At 31.9% G+C, this 21,120-nt stretch overlaps 2 protein-coding genes across 2 annotated transcripts in view; one reads left to right on the forward strand and one right to left on the reverse strand.

Annotated features, from left to right (window-relative positions):
• Window positions 1–599: 599 nt before the first annotated feature.
• Window positions 600–1,750, reverse strand: CBG15633 (the record flags this gene model as incomplete). The annotated part of the gene is made up of 2 exons (XM_002640720.1): window positions 600–869; window positions 1,721–1,750. 2 exons carry the CDS (start codon window positions 1,748–1,750, stop codon window positions 600–602), a joined length of 300 nt encoding a protein of 99 aa, XP_002640766.1.
• A 1,901-nt stretch (window positions 1,751–3,651) lies between these two features.
• Cbr-pkg-2 overlaps window positions 3,652–21,120 on the forward strand; it is a gene marked incomplete at both ends in the record, with an annotated part of 36,176 nt that continues 18,707 nt past the window's right edge. The window contains 4 exons of the mRNA XM_002640721.2: window positions 3,652–3,824; window positions 8,300–8,466; window positions 8,878–8,991; window positions 14,712–14,950. Coding sequence (XP_002640767.2) covers window positions 3,652–3,824; window positions 8,300–8,466; window positions 8,878–8,991; window positions 14,712–14,950 — 693 coding nt within the window. The remainder of the gene's footprint in view (window positions 3,825–8,299; window positions 8,467–8,877; window positions 8,992–14,711; window positions 14,951–21,120) is intronic.

Consider the following 21,120-nt stretch of genomic DNA (forward strand, 5'->3'; position numbering starts at 1 on the left):
ATGAAATTTTGTACTGAAAAATCATATGTTTTTTGGGAAAAAAAAAAGAGTATTACGCTCATTTTTTTCAAGATTTCGTCCATAGAAATTGTTAACAGAGTCGCAGCGGACATTTTAAACACAACATGAGCAGAAATGGACAAGAAATGGAGGAGGAGATAGATTTTGAAGTTTTTGCCTGAAAACGAAAATTTCAGAGGAAAAATCAAAATTTCTCGAGATACATAGAATATTTTAGAAATTATAGAGTAGAATATTGCGAACATTTCAAGACAAGAATTAAGCCAAAAAGTTCAAAAATGAGAGAGGAGATACATTTTTACTGCCGACAACAGGAATATCAGAAAGAAACTCAAAGAATGAATTTAGAGATAAATTGATAAAAAACAACACACTTTAATGGTTTTCGAGTGATATTTACCGTTTTAACATTAATACTCTTTCAAATTCATCATTCTTTTCTCTCTTTTTGTGGATCGCATTGATGTCATTGATGTTACAATTGTATCTTATTCCTCGAAAACTTTTTTTTTCAGAAACACGGGTACAAAGAGATCAGAAGAAGGGGTACAAAACAAACTTGTTTATTCGAAAATTAATTACACAAATAGTAGGTCAGTTGATAGTATTAGAATCCCGTAGACTTCGCCGAAAACTGAAAACATCCAATGGTTGAATTCTGTGCTCGAGAGGAAACGGGAAAATTTTTCTTTTTTCTTTGGAAACTTGGTGGCAACTGGAGACATGAATTTCTTGATGTCCTGTCCTTCGGACTCCTCCTTCTTTGGCTCTTTCTTCGGCACCTTTGGTTTTGCAAATTTCGAGTAATCGCGAAACGAATGATTCGTACGATTTTCCTCGGTCCGTTGCTGAAACTGGAATCAAAACACTGTGAAAAATGTATTATTTATTAGAAAGAAACGGGGAACAAAGTAAAAATCAATAAAGACACAGTAAAACTTAATAGAACAAGCAATTTAACGCTGAAAAGTTTCAAATCGACATATTTGCCGCCGCCTCGTTTTTCGTCTGCGTCTCGTGTTATGCAATTGCGCTCCGCTGGCTTGCAGTCCGGAAATGAAACGGGGGAGAGCGTGTACTGTATAGAAAGAGCGCAAAATTTGAAAGAAAATTACTGTTTCAAAAATACATTTTCATGTTAGTCTGAAATTTTTTTAGTAATCAGTGCACTGAATTTCTGAATTTCTGAATTTCTGAATTTCTGAATTTCTGAATTTCTGAATTTCTGAATTTCTGAATTTCTGAATTTCTGAATTTCTGAATTTCTGAATTTCTGAATTTCTGAATTTCTGAATTTCTGAATTTCTGAATTTCTGAATTTCTGAATTTCTGAATTTCTGAATTTCTGAATTTCTGAATTTCTGAATTTCTGAATTTCCGAATTTCTGGATTTCTGAATTTCTGAATTTCTGAATTTCTGAATTTCTGAATTTCTGAATTTCTGGATTTCTGAATTTCTGAATTTCTGAATTTCTGAATTTCTGAATTTCGGAATTTCTGAATTTCTGAATTTCTGAATTTCTGAATTTCGGAATTTCTGAATTTCTGAATTTCTGAATTTCTGAATTTCTAAAATTCTGAATTTCTGAATTTCTGAATTTCTGAATTTTTGAATTTCTGAATTTCTAAAATTCTGTATTTCTGAATTCAAATTACCAAGTCCCTTTTTTCCGAAATTCTCTAAAAGTGTCCCTCTAACCTTGCTCTTTTCGTGTCCGTTCCTCGTCATCACCTCCTCTTTTTTTCCTTTTCCTCATATATTTTTATCTGTGTACCTTTAAGATTACTGTCCCTTTTCTCTATTCTTTCTATGACCTTCGTCGGGCAAGGGGAAGGATGCAAAAATTGTGTTGCAAAAATTCTCTTTTTTGCACAATAAGGTCAGGAATTTTTGGGGTCATTGGGAACTTATTGACACTTTTCGAAGCGAAAAATGATGTCAATAACGTGGGAAGTTTTGATTGGGAGCTCGGAAAAAGAATGACGTGATGTTGGGAATGCGCTCTATCGAGAAAAAAAAAAGAATCTAGAAAATGTTGAAAACAACAAAGCTCAATCTTCAAAATTAGAATACCGGAAAGCCTGTAATAGAAGGCATCATGTTTGAGCTCGATTATCTCAATTCCTATGAAAGATATCAAAAATAGGTCAGTTGATAAAATGTATGTGATATTATGATAAACTTTTTATCAGGTGACAATTTTTTTGATATCTTTTACAGAAAGAGAGATAAAAAACGAGATAAACTGGCTCAAAGTTAAAAGTTGGGGGCCCTTCTATTACAATGGTTTTTTCTGCATAAGACAGAGGAAATGATTTGGATTAATTGGAAAATTTCAAACAATCATATGTTTAGTATACTCTGAAATTTTCAGATAAATCAAATAATTCTGAAATACTTTTGTAGGACTTCAAAGTTTTACGTTTTCGGAAGGTATGCAAATGCGCTCTAACGAGAGGGTGCCGTCCTAAGAGATAAATTGGGACGAGAGTGCACTATAGTGAGAGACGCAAAGAAAATTTTCTTGATCTGCAATTGTAGCTATGATAATACGTTCCGGTGTCTGTATCTGAACTTCCTAATTTTAATTTTTGTAAATTCCAATTGTTTTGGAACAGTAAAATCTCAAAAATTCGACGTTGAAGTAAGAGAAAACGCGCTTTGTTGTGACATTTGCAACCGTTAGTCAGATTGAACATACTAAAAATTTCTGTAAAAATGAATGAAATTTGAAACAGTAATATTTCGAAAAATCTGCTTCTTGTAAAACTGCTTGCGTATACTGTAGTTAGTCCTGACACAAAAGCAATGGTCTAATAGAAAGCTGAAATTTCAGAACTTCACATTTTCTCCACGGAACTGTAATTTTTTTTGAAATAAGTAAAAAATCTAAAATATTCAAACACCTCGGGATATCGTTGTGTGGCGACATCGGAACTTTTCAGATTTTTTAAAATTGAAACAGGAATTTTTTTACTCAAAAAAAATTATGTAAGCTGCAATTTCAAAAGTGCGCTCTATTGCTAAATACCGTTAACACTCTAATAGAACGCCACCATGACCGTCCACTTTGTGCCTAAATATCTCACTCCTTTTGAAAGATATCAAAAAGTGGTCAACTAACAAAATGTTTATCATAATATCAGCAACATTTCATTAATTAACTACTTTTTGATACCTTTCACACAAAATGAGATACATGGGCTCAAATTTGACGATTCGGGTGGCGCTCTATTAGAGTGTTTTAGGAATGTGTTTTTTTTCAAATTTCAAATTCTAAAGTGTTAAGAAAATCGTAATATAATCGATTTAGGAATTTTGAGATTTACAAAAATTGAAACAGTAATTTTTTTTCTAAAATTTTTGCAGAATTTCCGTTCTTTGAACATTTTCACCGCTCTATTTTTGTCTCTCTCATTATTAATCCCTCATTTACATATTTTTCATATTTTCCTCTTTTTTTCTTTCCACTCTCTCCAATTAGCCAATCTATCCACTTATTTTCACTTCTGCATCAAAATTTTCTTCTGTTTCATTTCCCATTGGAATTCTCGAATATTTTCATTCTCTATTCATCTTCATTGTCATCCAAAAAAAAAATGCTATCAGACCGTTTCCGTTATTCAGTGATGGATTTCACCCGTGAAGCGTTGCTCGCCGAGCTCGAGCTCAAGGATGATATCATTGAGCAGCTACGCAAGGAGCTCGAAGAGTACCGTATACAAAACTCGACTCGAAAAACTGCAATTTCGTCGGAACCGGATGTTCAGGTCAAGCGTCCAATTATTGGGAAAAGTGATGAGTGAGTGAGAGGGAAATGGGATTACTGTAGAAGTTTCACTGTTTCAAAAATTCGTATTAGGTTGGCAGGAAAGTAACTGTCCCTTGTTTTAATTGCGAATAATACAAAAACCAGGTTAAGCCAAGATTAGCAGTATGCACCGTCGTGGTCCATAGCATGTTGGCAACATTCAGGTATCTTGTGGATATCCTTCCTCCATAAGCGAGCTAGTCGCGGATCAAAGAATTCTTTTTTTTTTTAGTTTTTTCTCATAAATGGTGCAAAATTCATCACCCTCTAGATGACTTCGTATATCTCCGAATAACCTATAATTTGATAGAGTCAAGTCGGAGCTATAACTAGGTGAGGGAGAACCGTCTCGCTGAAGCGGCTCAGGTCTGACTTGCCTGTCGTAAAAAAAATGAAAAAACCGCATGTTCACAGAAAGTCACGTCGTTCCTCAGCCGCTTTGGCTGGACGGTTCTCCTTTACCCCGTGAAAGTTCTGATTTTGTTTTATCTGATTATTGGTTATTCGAAGATATACGACTTCATCTGGAGCGTAAGGACTTTAACATTATCGCTGAGAAAAAAAAGGGCTACAGTAATACTTTGATTCGCGCCCAGCCGGCTTTTGGAGGGATGGTATCCACGAGTTACCTAAATGTTGACAACATGTTGCGGACCACGACGGTGCTTGTTTTTATGTTATTCACGAATTAAAAAATGGACAGTTACTTTCCTGCCAACCTGATAATTTGGAACAATAATTTTTACTTTACATTATGGATGCGAAGAGACCCATTTTGACAACGTTGAATTCACAGAATTTTTTGGAAAATTGCTAGTTTCTCAGATGTTTGCCGATTTCTGAAAAACACCTGCTTTTTCCCGTTTTCAGGGCAAAAAAGTGGCTTCTTTCAAAAGTCGACAAGCATCTGAGAAACTAGAAATTTTCAACAAATTCTGAATATACAAAATTCTCAAACTAGGTCTGTTTTATACCCTTCAAAATTCACAAAGTGATGGTGAACTTGACAGCCGAGCTCCAGACTCCTGAAATTGGTCAAAATAGCCGAAAATCTACTAAAAAAACCTTTTCTAATATCTTATTGTATTACTGTTGCAATACTAATATTAAATGTGTTGGATCCCCATCTTTAGTTTTACATCAAAACTTTGGATTGAACAAAAAATTATATGCAAAAACTAATAAAAAACTAAATTTCATGGAAAATAAATTTCGGAGAAAATTTTTTTACTGTTTCAAAGTTTTCTGAAAACTTCGAAGAAAGGAAATGTGTCCGCTGTGTGGAACGTAACGTAAGCATATGTATTTCATGACTTAAAAGTGGTGTACGGTGAAATTTTTTATTGCATCAAAATGTGCAGAAAAGCATGTATATTGACATTTAAGAAAAAGAAAAAATTCAAAAAAAAATCCTTCAGCGGGAAAAACGCATCGAAAAATATGACTTTTTAAAAATTGTTTTCTTTATTTTTATGTCAATCTGCATTTTCTACACATTTTAATGCAATAAAAATTTCACCGTACACCACCTTTCATTAGAAAAAATATCTTTCGAAAATTCCTATTTTGAGAAGTTTTTAGTTGAAAATTGTTTTTTTTTTCCAAATTTTCGCAAACTGAAAATTTTTAATTTGAAATTTGAAAAAACCAGAAAAAGACTTTGAAAATCCCAAAAATTGCCTATTTCTGGAACATTCTAGAAGTTTCTGGAAATTGGTTGAATTCCCGCACAAACTGAGAAATCTCAAATTTTCATGTCCGAAACTTTTCTAGAATTCATCAAAAATTTTCAGTTTTGGCAAAAAAAAAGAGTAAATTTTCTTGATTTTCATTTGATTGTGCCTAGTCAAATATGAAAATTTTGTTGGGTCTCCAACTTGTGTATTAATATTACGAAAAAAAAAATCTAAAAAATATTTTTTTGAAACAGTAACATTTACATTATTTTTTTTTCACTTTTTTCAATGTTTTAAATTGATAAATCATAAAAAATTCTGAGAAAAAACCAACCACCTAACTTTGAGCTCAATTATCGCAGTTCTATAGAAGATATCAAAAAGTGGTTCACTGATAAAATGTTTATCATAATATCATCAATATTTTATCAGTTGACAATTTTCTGATATCTCTTACAGTAATCCAGATAAATTGGATCAAAGTAAACATCTTTTTTCTAGGTTACATGATTTTTCGAAAAGAAAAAAGTAGATTCAAAAATAAACTAAAACCCCTATCACATCATAAAAATTACATGACAATTTGTCTCAAATAATCTAAAAAGTCAATAAAATTCATTTTAAAACTAGACAGATTCCTCAGGAAAGAAAAAAAACATGTGCTTTGCCCTCATGGTATCATTTTCCGAAAATTCTCCGAGAAAAAAGACTTTGCTCTTTGCACGAAAATGTTGTGCTCTCAGCTTTTGGGGTCAAACAGATTACTGTCTCTCCTCCCGAGAAAAGTGGGCGGAGCTTGAAAAGTGTAGGAAAAGGAGAAGAAGAGGAGTTCATTTCATTGTGTTCAGAACATTTTTGTGATATTTTAAGTTTGCTGGAAATCTGAAAAACTGAAAGTTTGAAAATGAAGGCATTAAGATACCGAAGAGATTTGTTCCGTAGTCGTACTCAACGGTATATTCCAAAAAGGTTAGTTTTCAAGTTTTTTGGGGTTATTAAAATTCAAATCATGATTAATTGATTATAATTAACTAAATTGCTTCTAGAAATTTTTGAAACAGTAAAACTTCAAAAATTCAAAATTTTGGTTTCATTTAAAAAAAAATCTATAGAGAATAGTGAAAAATATCAACAGTTTTCAAAACTTTCATTTGAAACCATAATATTTTTCGTCTTTTTTTATAAACCGAATAATTTTTTTTCTGGAAATTTTTGAATTTTTTTCAAGGGATGATCAGTAAATTTTGATTTAAAGAACCAATTTTAAGATCTCCATCTGAAACAGTAATTTGGATTTTTTAGAACAAAATTTTTTCCCTAAAAAATTCCCCAGAAATCTTTGAAAACTTTTCATCGACTGTTGCGAGACGGATTATCTGAAACTTAATTTTAAATGAAATTTTGAAAAAATTGAAACAGTAAAAAATCAAAATTCGAAATTAGCCGTTTCAAAATATCTACAAAACTTTATAATGTGCAAATTTTGGATTTAACTAGCTTTGGAAAACCAAAAGAACTGAAAATTTCAGATAAAAATGAGAGGAAACGTTGTTGTTTCAAAATTTCCATGAAAACTTGTAAACATTTAAAATCCTAAGTTTCAAAAATTCTTCATTTAAAAAACAAAAGGGAAAAAATTGTCAGATAAATGCCGATGATTTAATAGTTGGCTCTTTTCTAGTTTAGAGGTCCCAAAAAAATTTGGAGGTCCGAAAAAAATTAGAGGCCCCAAAATAAAATAGAGGTCCGAAAAAAAATTAGAGGTCCCAAAAAAGTTTAGAGGTCCCAAGAAAAAATAGAGGTCCGAAATTTGAAAAACGCGCAGACATTAGAATAATGTACCAGAACTTGGAGTTTTGAGTTTTGAGGCTCTCTAGGATGATAAGAGCGGAAATGTGACTTCTCCCGATAGTTTTTACTTCATTTCTTATTTGTCTTTCTTATGGACCCCAATTTACATATAAGCAAAATTTCGGCAAACAGTAACGCCTGCGTGAATAAGCTTTCTCTCAGGCTTAGATAATTTTCAAAAATATGCATCTCTAAGCATATTAAAAGTATAAAATATATCATCAACACTTATTTTTTTAATAACACCGCAGAATTTTAATTTTTTACACAGTTCAAATTCTGTTACACTGTTCCAATATTTGTGCGTCTTTCAAGTTTTGGACCTGTATTTTTTCTTGGGACCTCTAAACTAGAAAATAGCCAAAAATTCTACAGTTGGAAAAATGAAGATAATTATTGTGCTAGAATTAGAATTTTCTACGAAACGTTTTTTTTTCATTCTGTGGAATAGAAGAACATACCGTAATCAAAGGACAAAGTCTTTTCTGGAGAATTTTGACCATTTTCAGGAGTTTCTTTGAGAAATTCGAAAATCGTCTAGTTTTCAAAATTTTATTGACTTTTCGGATTATTTGAGACAAATTGTCATGTAATTTTTATCATGTGCTAGGAATTTTAGTTTATTTTTGGATATATTTTTTTACTTTAAAAAATCATGTAACCTAGAAAAAGATCTTCCAATTTTGATTAAATTTATCTAGGTCACTGTAAGAGATATCAAACATTGGTCAACTGATAAATTACTTATCACAATATCACCAACATTTTATCAGTTGACCACTTTTTGATAGCTTTTAGAGAAACCGAGATAAATTTGATCAAAGTTAAAGGCTCCGAAATCTAAGTTACATGAATGTTTGACAGAAAAAACGCAGCTTAAAAATTAAGCCCGAAATTGAGCTAAGTTTTATCCATCTAAATGAAAAATGGCAATTCCAGAGCTTTCGAAACTATTGGAAACGCGCTCTGTCGCAATACGTTCCTCCGAAATCTCGATTCTGCTCAAATCGAGAAAATCTCATCGGCCATGTATCCGGTTGAGGTTCAGGCTGGAGCCATTATCATTCGTCAAGGCGATTTGGGATCGATTATGTATGTCATCCAAGGTGAGACACTTTTTTCTGTATTGTTGCGTGACGGTGTACGTTGATTGGTGTATACACCTTCATTTACACTATAGGAGCTGACTACATAGCTCAGTTTTTGTCAGAATCGTCTAAAAACACTAATATTAGAGGCGCCTAAAATTCAATAAAATTACTTTTTTTGAAACAGTAAAATTTTGATTTAAAAGTTTGAGAAATTGTCTAACACTTTGTAAAAAATAAGTTCTTTGAAATGTTTTTCGGCATACTTTGGATCAATGAACTGAAATAAATATGAATCATATTCAAATAAATATTTCCTGAAACAGTAGTTTTTGTTGTTGAAAAATTACTGTTTCTATAATTTTTTGAAATCTGGACTTCCATTTTTCTGAGATAAAACGACAGGGTATTCCCAAAATAAATTTCCAGAAGGAAAAGTTCAAGTCGTCAAGGACAACCGTTTCGTTCGTACAATGGAAGAGGGAGCCCTCTTTGGGGAATTGGCAATTCTCCACCATTGTGAGAGAACTGCAACTGTTCGAGGTAAGCTAGCTTATCTTTTAAAGTTTACTACAAAAAATAATCTAAAAATAATTTTTCTGATCACTGTAGTTTTTCAATACGGCTTTTTACGAAAAAAAAAACTTTTTTCAATTTTTTCCGGATTACAAAAATTACCGTTTCAAAATTTTCATTTTTATAAACCAACTGAAATTAATATACTTTGACATTTATAATTTGTTGGTCTTTTCTTGTTGTCGCATAAAATCTACTATAATTTTTCAGACACCCAAAGTTTACAATCTTTATTTAAAAATAGGGAAAAGGAGGTTATTTTTAAAACTCGGTTTCTAAATTTTTAGTTACTAGACGCATTGATATATCAAACTTGAAATTCGAAATCTGAAACAGTAATTTTTAAAAATCATAATGCGCAAAAATAGGGCTTCGACAGATTTCAATTTTTAATACAAAATTTATAAAAAAACATTTTTATTCGTTGTCTCTGAAAATCAACATTAAAGGAGGCGAGACAGCAAAAATTTCGGGGGACAGTTCATGAAAAAAAATAATGTTCTCGAAATTCCGTTCAAAGATGCCCCTCGAGGAGTTGAACTTGTGAGGGCGATGATTGAGGGTGCGGCGCCGCTACCGACTGAGCCACGCGGGCAAAGAGAAAGCGCACGCCCGATTGCATACATAAAGGCGAGGACGACAGCTGTACGCAGAGTGACATTAAGCGTTGTACACCGTCACGGTAGAATGCATACTCTAGCTATAAAAAAACTACGAAAAATCTCCTGTCCCCCCACCTTTAAACAAACGCTCCAAAGTTGGAAAAATTTTGAAACAGTAATTTGTCGATTTCGAAAAGGCCTACCAAAAATATGGTACTTTTTTGTAAAATACAAAAATCTGGATGTTGGAAAGTTTGAGTGTCTTCCAAAAAAAGTACTAAAATCTCTGATTTTCAAATGAAAAATGTTAGTTTTACACTGCATTACAAAATGGAAAACGAAAAAAAAACTGTTTCAAAAAATATTCGAATTTTTCGAAACAGTAATTTTTTCCTGTTTCAAAACTTGTATTTTTCAAACCCCCGAATATTAAATTCATTGTTGACTGTCTGTATTTTTTGACCTTTTTCAAAAACAAAAATCATATCTTCTCGTATCCTATTTTTATCATTAATTTGATTATTTTCGTGTCTACTCATTCACTAAAAAAAAATACAAAAATTGTTTTTTTTCTCAAAACCTGTTACAAAAAGTCAACATGTTTGCAGAAAAGAAAAAGGTTATCAATCTGTTTCAGCAAGATCAAACAGAAAAACAGAAAATTTCTGATCTTTTAAGATTTTTTTGTTGATCATGTGATTTTTTTAAAAGAAAAAAAACTGAAAAATTGAAATCTGTCTCTTCGGGGTGGTACGACGGATCGGACATTTCCCAAAATGAAATAGTAGCAAAATGAAATGTTTCTGAATCGAAATACTTCCAAATTGAAAAATTTACGGAATGAAAACTGTCCGAAAGCAGAAAAGGCGAAAATGGAATTGTCCTAAAGTAGAACTGTCCCGTTTTGGACAGCTGTTAACAATAGAGCGCTCACGCTAACAGCTGTCCGAAACGGTACAATTTCACTTTAGGCATTTCTGTTCCATCCAATTTATACTTCCGGACAGTTCTGATTTCGCACAGTTTTCAATTTGGAACCATTTTGATTTAGGAAATGTTCATTTTGCTACAGTTTCATTTTAGGAAATCTCCAATCCGTCGTACCACTCTCTTCTGTAAAAACTGCAAATTTTGAAAATCGGAAAGTATGTAATTTTGTTTTGAACCAGTAATTACACACAGTAAGCACTGTGAAACTAAAATCCTGTCAAATCATAAAAAAAGGAATTTTTTCAAAACGTATTTTTTCGAAATTTATTTTTCAAAATCCTAATTCCGACATTTTGAAAATTACTTTTTTTTCAAATTTGAAACAGTAATTTTCTAAAAGTAGTTTTCCAATTTCTAGGCTTTGGGATTTGATTTTTAAAATTAAGAAAATTAAGTTTGCAACATTGTTTTTAGGATAATCTAGGTAATGACCTAATTTTTAGATTTTCCAGGTCATGACCTAACTTTAGGGATTTTCTAGGCCATGACCTCATTTTTGGACTTTCTAGGTAATGCATGGATCAATTTTTCAAAAAACTTTCCAAAAAATAAAATGTTTACTGTTTCAAAACTTGTATTTTAAAACTCGTATGATTCGTGAATTCAATATTCGCAAAATAATTTCTTTATCTTTGAAAATTCAAAAATCTGAAAAAAATAATTCGGATCAACTTTTCAACTAATAAAAAATTACAGTTTCATAGAGAAAATATGAAATTTCAAAACTTCACAATCAAGTTCTCTAAGTTTTTTCATACGAATTATCATTCTAAAATTTCGAATTTTAAATATTTAGTGATCATTTTGACAAATAGAGTACCCGACAAGATATTCTAATATTTCGACTTTTTTCAGTGCAAAATAGTCAACTTTAAGGTCCTACAAAAGTATTCCAGAATTTTTTGATTTGTCTGAAAATTCCAGAAAATACTAAACAAAACAATTCACTCCTTATTTCTTCAAAACCTTCGAATAAACGAAATATATATAAACAAAATTTTTAAAAAGTGATGCTGTATAGACAGAATGCAAAATTTGAAAGAAAATTACTGTTTCAAAAATACATTTTTAGATTTTCCAGGTCATGACCTACTTTTCGGAATTTCTAGGTCATGATCTAATTTTTTGGATTTTCTAGGTCATTTCTTGGATTTCTGGGTCATGACCTAGTTTTTTGGATTTTCTAGGTCATTTCTTGGATTTCCAGGTCATGACCTAGTTTTTTTCGATTTTCTAAGTTTTGAAACTTCATTGAAAAAAGGCACTATCTTGAATTCAATGTTTTTTATCAAAGGAATTTTTTGAAACGGTAATTTTCAGATTTTTAAACATTTTTCAGTTTCAATGCTTTTTCTCAACCCGTAAATTGATGACCCGAAGATTTCAAAACTCTTTCATCACTTTTTTTTCCCTTCCCGGCTAGACAAAAACACATTTTGTTTTCAGTCTACCCCCCAAAAAATGAAATAAAACACAAAGAAATGACGAGATTCACTCTTCTAAAGCGCAAAGATTCAAAATGACGTTAATTGGTCAATTTGGGGACATATTTTTACAACTAATTAAGCCAGTGACGAAAAAAGAACAAAAAAAGGGAAACGGGAAATGATGTCAGTGTTTATACACATCATTTTGGTTTTGGACCGTTTAGCATGTTTCGTTCATTACTTTTCTAATTCGGAGAAAATCCTAGATATGAAAAATTTAAAAAACTAATGAAAAACGTGATTTTAGGAAATTCCATGAGCAATATTGAAATCTAGAGAATCCAGAGAAATACAAATAATTGAATCGAATTTGTTCAAAAATTTGAAAAGCCAACCACCTGTACAATTGATTACCGAAATTTGAAGTTCGATTTTTACAAAATTTTGAAACAGCAAAAAAAGAACCAAAATTCGTAAAAAGTTGTCCGAAGTTGTACCAAAAAACTCGAAATTTTCTGAAAAAAAGTTTGACACTCATTTTGCACATTTATATTTTAGCAAAGTACAGTACCCCAACAAAAATATATCTTGTTATGACTTTTTTTCAGAGAAAAATAGTCAATTTCTGAATCCTACAAAAGTGGTTCAGAACTTTCCAATTTGTCTGAAAATTTCAGACTATATTAAACGAAAATTGAGCTTTAATTTAAAAATATAGTTTTAATTCTGATAAGATATGCAGTTTGTAACAAAAAAGTACCTAAATTAGTTTTGAAAAGATAGTTACCGTAAACACTCTAATGGAATGTCACCTGAATTGTCAAATTTGAGCCCATGTATCTAATTTTCTGTGAGAGATATCAAAAAGTAGTAAACTAAAAAATAGTAGTAAACTAAAAAAATCAGTATTATAATTAGAAAGAGCCAAAAATTTCAGAAAAAAATAATTGGGAAAAATTGTTTCAAGGGTTTTTTTAGGTTTTGAAAGTGAATTATGGACAAAAAGGGTCTGTCTATCAGTTCGAAAAATTCTAATTAAAATAATGATTTTTTTTTGAAACAGCAATTTTTTTTTGAATTTCAGTGTTAAAAAAACCAAATTTGATGTCCTACAAAAGCAGTCCAGAATTTTTCACTTTGTCTGAAAGTTTCAGACTATAATAAACGAAATTAGAGCTTCATTTTTGTAGTTGACAAGATTTTGGGGAAATCCAACGAAATGAGATAGGCGGTTTTAAAAGGACATACCGTAAACTCCCTATTAGAACGCCACCCGGACCGTCCACAACAAAATTCATGGATTTTACGAAATTTTCAGATGAAAAATATACATTTACATTAACACATTTTAAGGACCAGAATTTTTATTTAAGGACCAGAATTTTTTCTAAGGACCAGAATTTCATACTAGAGCCAAATTTTTGATCCCTAAGTTCTTCGATGCCTTTTTTCCATCCCCATCGACAATTTTTGATCCCAAAAGTCTTGTTATCAATAACAATATAACTGACCAAACTTAATGAATCAGTCTCCGGGATCAAAATGTTCCTCTCCCTGTCAATTTCCTTGTCTACACCCTAAATTTTTTACTGTTTCACAACAAATTTGTCTGATATAGTCAAGTAATGATCACTGAAACCCCTGATCTCTGAAAAAACTTGTTTTTTTGTTTATTTCCAATTTCTTTGGAAATCCAGTTTGAATTAATCCAAAAGAATGGAAAAATCTAGAGAACATATAATTAGTCATGAAATTGAACTAATTAGTGATGATCGAGGAAAATATTATTCCTTGTGATTTTTTTTCCGTTTCAAAACGTTTTGCGTCTGATGACTTGTCTGGAACTTTTATTCCAAAATTTACTGTTTCAAAAATCTTTTTTTTTTCACCAAATGTTTTTCTCTATTCACTTCATTATCTAAATTCATAGAAATTGCTTCAAACATTTCATGTTTGAAAAGATTTTCTTGTCTAACTTTTTTTTCAGAAATTTAAAAATTACTGTTTCAAAAATTGCCCATAAGCCCATAGCAAGATTATCTAAAGATTCACCGAACCATGTGAGAATCAAAAATTGCTGTTTCGAATTTTTTTTGGATTTTCAGAAATCCTGATAATTTAGTTAATTGTAGGCGGAAATTTTTACAATACAGTAACCAAAAAAATACTTTTGTCAAAATTCTATGTGTCGACAATTTGAAAAATCGCGAAATTCAAGAATTCAATATTCAAAAAATTACTGTTTCTCAAAAATCCAAAAAATTTATTTTCATTTAAAAAGTTTTGATATGTAGTTTTTATGCCCAGTGCGAATTATTGATTTTTGAATAATTTTTTCTAAAAATGAAACATTCAAAAAACTTCACTGTTCCAAAAATTTTGCTTTCGCAAATCTCTGTTTACAAATTTTAGTAGATTTCCATCCGTCCAACAAATAATTCAAACTTAAAATTTCAATTCAAAGCAAAAAAGAAAAAAATGTAGATTTTAACAAGATTGGGAGTCTAGAGCTCGGCTGTCAATTTTCCAATCACTTTGAAAATTTTTGAAGACCGTTAAAGAGATCTCGATTGAAGGCTAGTGCTAGAAAATGTTACTGTTTCAAAATCTTTCATTTACCAAACTTTCATATTCTCTCATATTCTATTGGAATTTCATCCATTTTCAGCCATCGAACATTGCCAATTGTGGGCAATTGAAAGAAACGTATTTCACGCGATCATGATGGAATCGGCTCGCGAGAAGACAATGTCGTTCAAGCGTCATCTCAAGTACTCTGCTCGTTTCGGCGGTTATCCGGAAGAGGTTCTTCTGAGAATCGCTGAATTCTGTACTGAAATGAGATATGAAGCAAGGGAGGAGTTGGTTGTCAAACCACAGTATGTCTACTTGGTTTGCAGAGGATCGGTTAGTTTACTTTTTGTTGGATATGTCATAACACCTTTATTAGAAGGGCCAACCAAGCTAAATTTGGTCAAAGTTAGTGGGCCTATTAATGACAAGCGATTTTTCCAAAGTCCCTTTTACAGCACATTTCGTGGTTGCAAAAGATCAAGCTATCTCTCCACTTTTTAGTTTTTTTTTCTAGATTCTAATTTGTAATTTCAGCCAATTAGCGTTTGCATCTTTTCAACATAATATAGGGCAATTATACTATTTTTTCTTCTTTTTTCTTGAAATCGTACAGTTTTGATTGCTCAGTTTTCATAAAAGTTTGCAGGAATTCATAGAAACTGAGGAAATAAAACTGATTTAAAAAAAAAGAATAATTTCTTCAAAAAATTTTGGAAACGGTAATTTTTTTAGCCGTTAGCTCAAAAATATGAAAATTAGCTTTGAGTAATTTTTTCTCGAATCCTATAAGAGATATGAAGAAGCTGTCAACGGATAAAATGTGTATCTTGCCTATCATCTGAATAGCTTGCCTATCATCTGAAAATTTTTGAAAAAGAATTTTCTAAACCAGAGAAAAACCGGAATTTTTGATTGACAGTTATTACAGTAGCGAGAGAGTGTGCACAGTAGAGAGACTCAGAATGCACCGAAAACGCGTCAACAAAAATTTTGAGAACTCGATTCGCGCTTTGGAACACCGTGTATTAGGTTGGCAGGAAAGTAACTGTCCTTGTTTTATTTGTGAATAATACAAAAGCATGATTAATCCAAGATTAGCATTATGCACCGTCGTGGTCTACGACATGTTGGCAATTTTCAGATAACTTGTGGATACAATACCTTCAAAAGCCAGCTAGCCACGCATCAAAGTATTCATTTTTTCCTGTTTTTCACATAAATGGTGCAAATTTTCGAATTCTCTAGATGAGATTGTATATCTCCGAATATCCAATAATCTGATAGAGCTCAGTCGGGACTGTAATTAGATGAGGGAGAACGGTCCCACTGAAGCTGCTCACGTCTGACTTGACTGCAGGTAAAAAATGAAAAAACCTCATGTTGACGGAAAGTCACGCCGTAATTGAGCCGCTTTGGCTAGACGGTTCTCCTTTACCCCCCGTTAAAGACTTGATTCAGCTCTATCAGATCATTGGTTATTCAAAAGTATACGACGTCATCTGGAGCTTAAGGACTTTAACACACTTGATGCCTGAAAAAACGGACAGGAGGGATACTTTGACTTGCCAGCAGCTGGCTTTTGGAGGGATGGTATCCACAAGTTACCTGAACATTGCCAACATGTTGTGGATCACGACGGTGCATATTGCTAATTCTGGATTATTCTTGTGTTTGTGTTATTTACTAATTAAAAAATGGACAGTTACTTTCCTGCCAACCTAATACCGTTTTAAACATTTTATAATTATTTTTGCAATTGAAAATTTCAGATCAAAAAGTATCGAAATTGGATCGATTACTGTAAAAAATCCATTGTTTTACAAAACTTTTGTTTTTCGAAACATATATTGTTCGATTTTTTTCAATTCGATCAAATTTTGTAAAACTAGTTTTTTTGAATTCGTGAAGCTGATATTTTTCAGCTGAAAAAACATAAGAAATTTTTTGAACTCTACTGAGAAACGACCAAAACTAAATTTTTACTGATTCAAAAATAGGTTTGTTGAAACATTAATTTTTGCTAGTCATTTCCATTTTTTTAAGGTCAGTATGAAGAAAACAAATTTGCATATTTAAAATTATCTTTTAAGGGGAAAAATTCAATTTTGAAGTCCTAAAAAAGTAGTCCAAAGTTGTTCCATTTGTCTGAAAATTTCAGAGTATACTAAACAAAAAAAGAGCTTCAATTTTGTAGTTGACCACTTTCTTTTTTCTCAAAATTCCATTCTGTTGAGATATGCCGTTTGGAAGCAAAAAAAGTGCCAGAAATTAGTAGTGTCACTTTAAAGCCGCTTATCTCGCTTTGTTGGATTTTCACAAAAATTGAAATATTTGCCTTTTTTTTATTGAAGAATTGGTTGTTTTTGTGATAAAAGAATTGCACTCATCACTGTAAAATTTCACTGTTTCAAAAATCCGTTTTTTGAAACAGCAATTTTTACTTCGTAATGCGAATTGAATCCGTACTTCCAGAATTATATTGAATTAATACTTTAAAATTTAAAGATTTCAAATTTTTCTCCTTATTTAGTTGTTTGTTCTTTATTGTTTTTAAGATTAAAAATTCACATAAGATTGTATATGGTGGTTTTTAAAAACGTTCCGAAAAGCAGCTCTAAAACGAGGGTGGTGCCACTTTAAAACCGCTTATCTCGTTTGGACAACTTTGCACGGAAAATTCGTCAATTACAAAAAGAAAGCTCTATTTTTGTTTAGTATACTCTGATATTTTCAGACAAATCCAAAGAATTTTGAACTACTTTTGTAGGACTCCGAAACTGACTATTTTCTAACGAAGAATTTCGCGTATTTTAGTCCAGGTACTGTACTTGGCAAAAAAGTTAGAAAGTGCAGAAAAACATTTTTTTTTCCAGAAATTTTCGAACTCTGAAAATTTCTGACAAATCGAAATATCCTGAATTACTCTTGTAAGTCTTCAAAAATGCTTATTTTTCACAAAAAACATGAATTGTTATTTGCTAAGCTTCCATGCTGAACGTTTAGAAACTTTTCCCTGTTTCAAAAATTCGTTTTTTGAAACAGCAATTTTTATTTTACAATAAGCCTCTCCGTGTTCCACAAGATTTATATATTCCATTGAATTCAAAATTCTCCTCAAAATTTCAAAATGTTTCCAAAGAATCCTAGAGTTCACAACACACTTCTCAGAAAATAAGTTTCTCGATCCCTTTCTCCTCAAAAATCATTCATTCCCTTCCAACCAACTGATAACCTCTCTGGCTGGTACATTTGCCCTCAACCCTCTCTCCACAGAGAAATAGTGTCTATTTTCAAGAGACGCCAGAGATCAAAAGCCACGTTACGATTTTTCTGCTGTCTCAAAGGCGCCTGGCGCCATCATGATGTAGGAGGAAGGAAGAAGAAAAATGAACGCACGTTGATCACCTCAAAAAGACACGTGGATTCCATGTGAACCTAATTTTTTGGTTGGAGAGGATTACTGTAGTTCTCGAAATTTGAACTTTTAACGATTACTGTAGTTCTCGAAATTTGAATTTTTAACGATTACTGTAGTTCTTACAACCTTCTTAAGGATCACATGACCTGGTTGATCTAAAGTTTTTGAATCATTCAAAACAAATAAGTCCTGAAATAAATGTTTTGGACTATTTTTAGTCTGAAATTCGTCATTTCCAGATCCAAATAGACCCATAAAAAGTCAGAAGATTACGAAAAGAAACAAAAAAAAGACGTCATTTTTTGATCTTCAATTTCAAGATAAACAAATAGAATTTTGATCTTGAAAATGTATACTAACAACTCGTGAATTAAAGATTTCGAAGGGGTGAAAATCGAAAAATTGAAAATTTGAAACAGTAATATTTTTAGAATTTCTAAAAAAATCGGAGTTTTGCGATTTTAAAGTATTGAGAACTATTGAACTGAAAAGCAAGATTAAAACCAATTTCAAACCATAGCCGAGCTTTTGAGATACAGAAAATCTAGGCCACCAAAAGCGATTTCGAAACAGTGATTTTAAAAAAAAGTTACTGTTTCAAAAAAAGAAATTTACAATTTGACTAGTTTTGAGCACTATTCCAGCTTGTGCAAGCCTATTTTTCACTTGTTTATCCTCGAAATCCCTTGAAAATGGCAACATTTCCTTATCAGTGATGTTCGGTTTATATCATTAAATTAATTAATCAATTAAACCCAATTAGCCAATTCATCATACTGTAGTCCGTTGGTCAGGGGGGCTATAATCGAATTATCCCTTCTTATTCATTTCCGCTTCAATTTTCAATTTTCAATTTTCAACCCCTCTCTCCCCCTTAAAACTTCCAATTTCTTATCATTATCACTACAATCATTGTCATCTCCTCTGCGTCTCTCACTCTCTCACTATTTTACCATCTTTTCCCTCTCCTCATTCCTCACACTCTCTCATCTCTCATAATTCTGTCACGTTGTACTCTGCAAGTGGCAACCGACCAAATGACACTTTCCAGAAAACTGATCAAACCGGAGAGAGAGTGTGGCGAAGTGAGAGATTGCTAGAGAAACGAGAGTCACGTGATTTCGTCCACTGATAAGACGGGTGGGAACATGTGAAATTGTTTACAACATTTCTGGTTTGTTGATCCTATTGGAAGTGATTGGGTGCAGAGAACAATAGGTGTTTATTTTTGTTTTTGGTCCAGGATGAGAGGGCCAAGTGTCAAGAAATCTGAAATTTTGGGTCTGAAGCTTGTTTAAAGGCACAGGGACATAAAAATAATTCTCTGGAAATTTCATTTGCTTGAGGCGTTGATCTTGTGGACCAACCGTTGGAAGTGACGCTCTCGAAATTTAAAAAATTACTGTTTCAAATAATTGGAATCAGCTGTGTTAAATAATTTCTGGTGATTCATCTATATCAGATTCAAAATAGACAATTTTAACAAAAAAGCTAAATTTTTGAAAATCCTTTTTCATTAACATGGATTTCCAAATTCTCGAAATTATAAAAGTACTGTTTCAAAAATTTCAAAATCTCATGTTACGACATTCTTTTTTATTGCATTCAAGTCGTTAGTTTCAAGCTGATTGCAAAAAATTAAATTCAGAATATTGAAAATTGGGGGAAAATCCAAAAAATTTTGTTCAAATTTTGAAACAGAGGAAAATCTTTAAAATTTGAAAATTTTGACATAGTCATTTTTTTTTTAATGGCAAAATTTTCCGATTTGTTCGAAGCTAGAAAATGACAATTTTTAAATATTACTGTTTCACAATTCCTAAAATTCTTGAGGGGTTTCTAGAAACTTGTTTATATTCATCAATAATTTTTTGGAAAATTCGAAGTTGGGAATTTTGAAAATTACTGTTTCAAAATCTTTGTATTTTTAAAAAATATCCCAAAATTTATTGGTTCGCCTTCAAGTGATATATCTCTGATTGACACCTTTTTCTGAAGAATTTCAATGTCGGAAGTTTGAAAGTTACTGTTTCAAACTTCCTTAAATTCTTGAGGTATTTCTAAAAAACTTGCTGCTCCGGGCTCGTTCGGTACCTAGCAATTGTTTTCTGTAACATTCTAAATCTCAGAATTTGAAAATTGCTGTTTCAAATTTTTGCATTTCTTAAGAGAATTCTAAAAACTTGCTGATTCCGCTGAATTCCCCAGCTGTTTGCAAAGCTTTTTTTTGGAATATTTTGAACAAGCGGAAAAATTATGCCTTCCAATTTTCTACTTATTCATCAACGATGAGCGCGCTTTAATGTGAATGACTCTGAATCCTGCAAGAAAATTACTGTTTCATTTTCCCGGACCAGTTTTATGACTTTCTTAGTTCTCGATGACCAAACAAATCGTATAGTATCAAAAGTTCACCACCATAAAAAAAGCACATGGTTTCTCTTTTTCTCTGGACCCTCTCATCTTTCCAATGTTTCTAGGAGAGTGTACGAAGAACTGTGATTTGTTGAAACTTGCAATTGAAGAGAAAAAAGGAAAGTACGATTTTTTTGATATCACTGATAACACCCATTTCGACACGTACACACAAAACAATATAGTTCAGAATGGAGAATATTGGTTCCTGGTACAAGGTGAACATTGGCAAACAGATGAATTTGAAAATTACTGTTTCACATTTCAATAAGATTTAGTACTGAACTCGAGAACACTGTTCGGATCAACATCAAAGGTTGTCTACGGAAGCGCTTTTTTAGAATGTTTTGATTTGGTGATTTGTCAAAATTAGCAAACTCAAAATCCTCTTTTAGCAACTGAAACTCAAGGCTTACTGTACAAGTCTAGCGATACAGTAAGAAAAATAAGCTTGCACAGAAACTTACCTATATCTCGTTTTACAAAAATGCTAGAGCTAAAAAAGTTATACGATTAGAAAGAGCGTAAGATTTTACACAACTCAAATTATTTGAATTTGAAAAAAAATAGTCCTTGTTCGTAAGTGGAACTTAGTTGGGCCTAACACTCCTCTCAGATACATGAACTTTGAGCTCAATTATCTCGGTTACTGTAAAAGATATCTAAGTTT

Source organism: Caenorhabditis briggsae, assembly GCF_000004555.2.
Source record: "Caenorhabditis briggsae complete genome, chrIV, whole genome shotgun sequence".
Taxonomy (NCBI): domain Eukaryota; kingdom Metazoa; phylum Nematoda; class Chromadorea; order Rhabditida; family Rhabditidae; genus Caenorhabditis; species Caenorhabditis briggsae.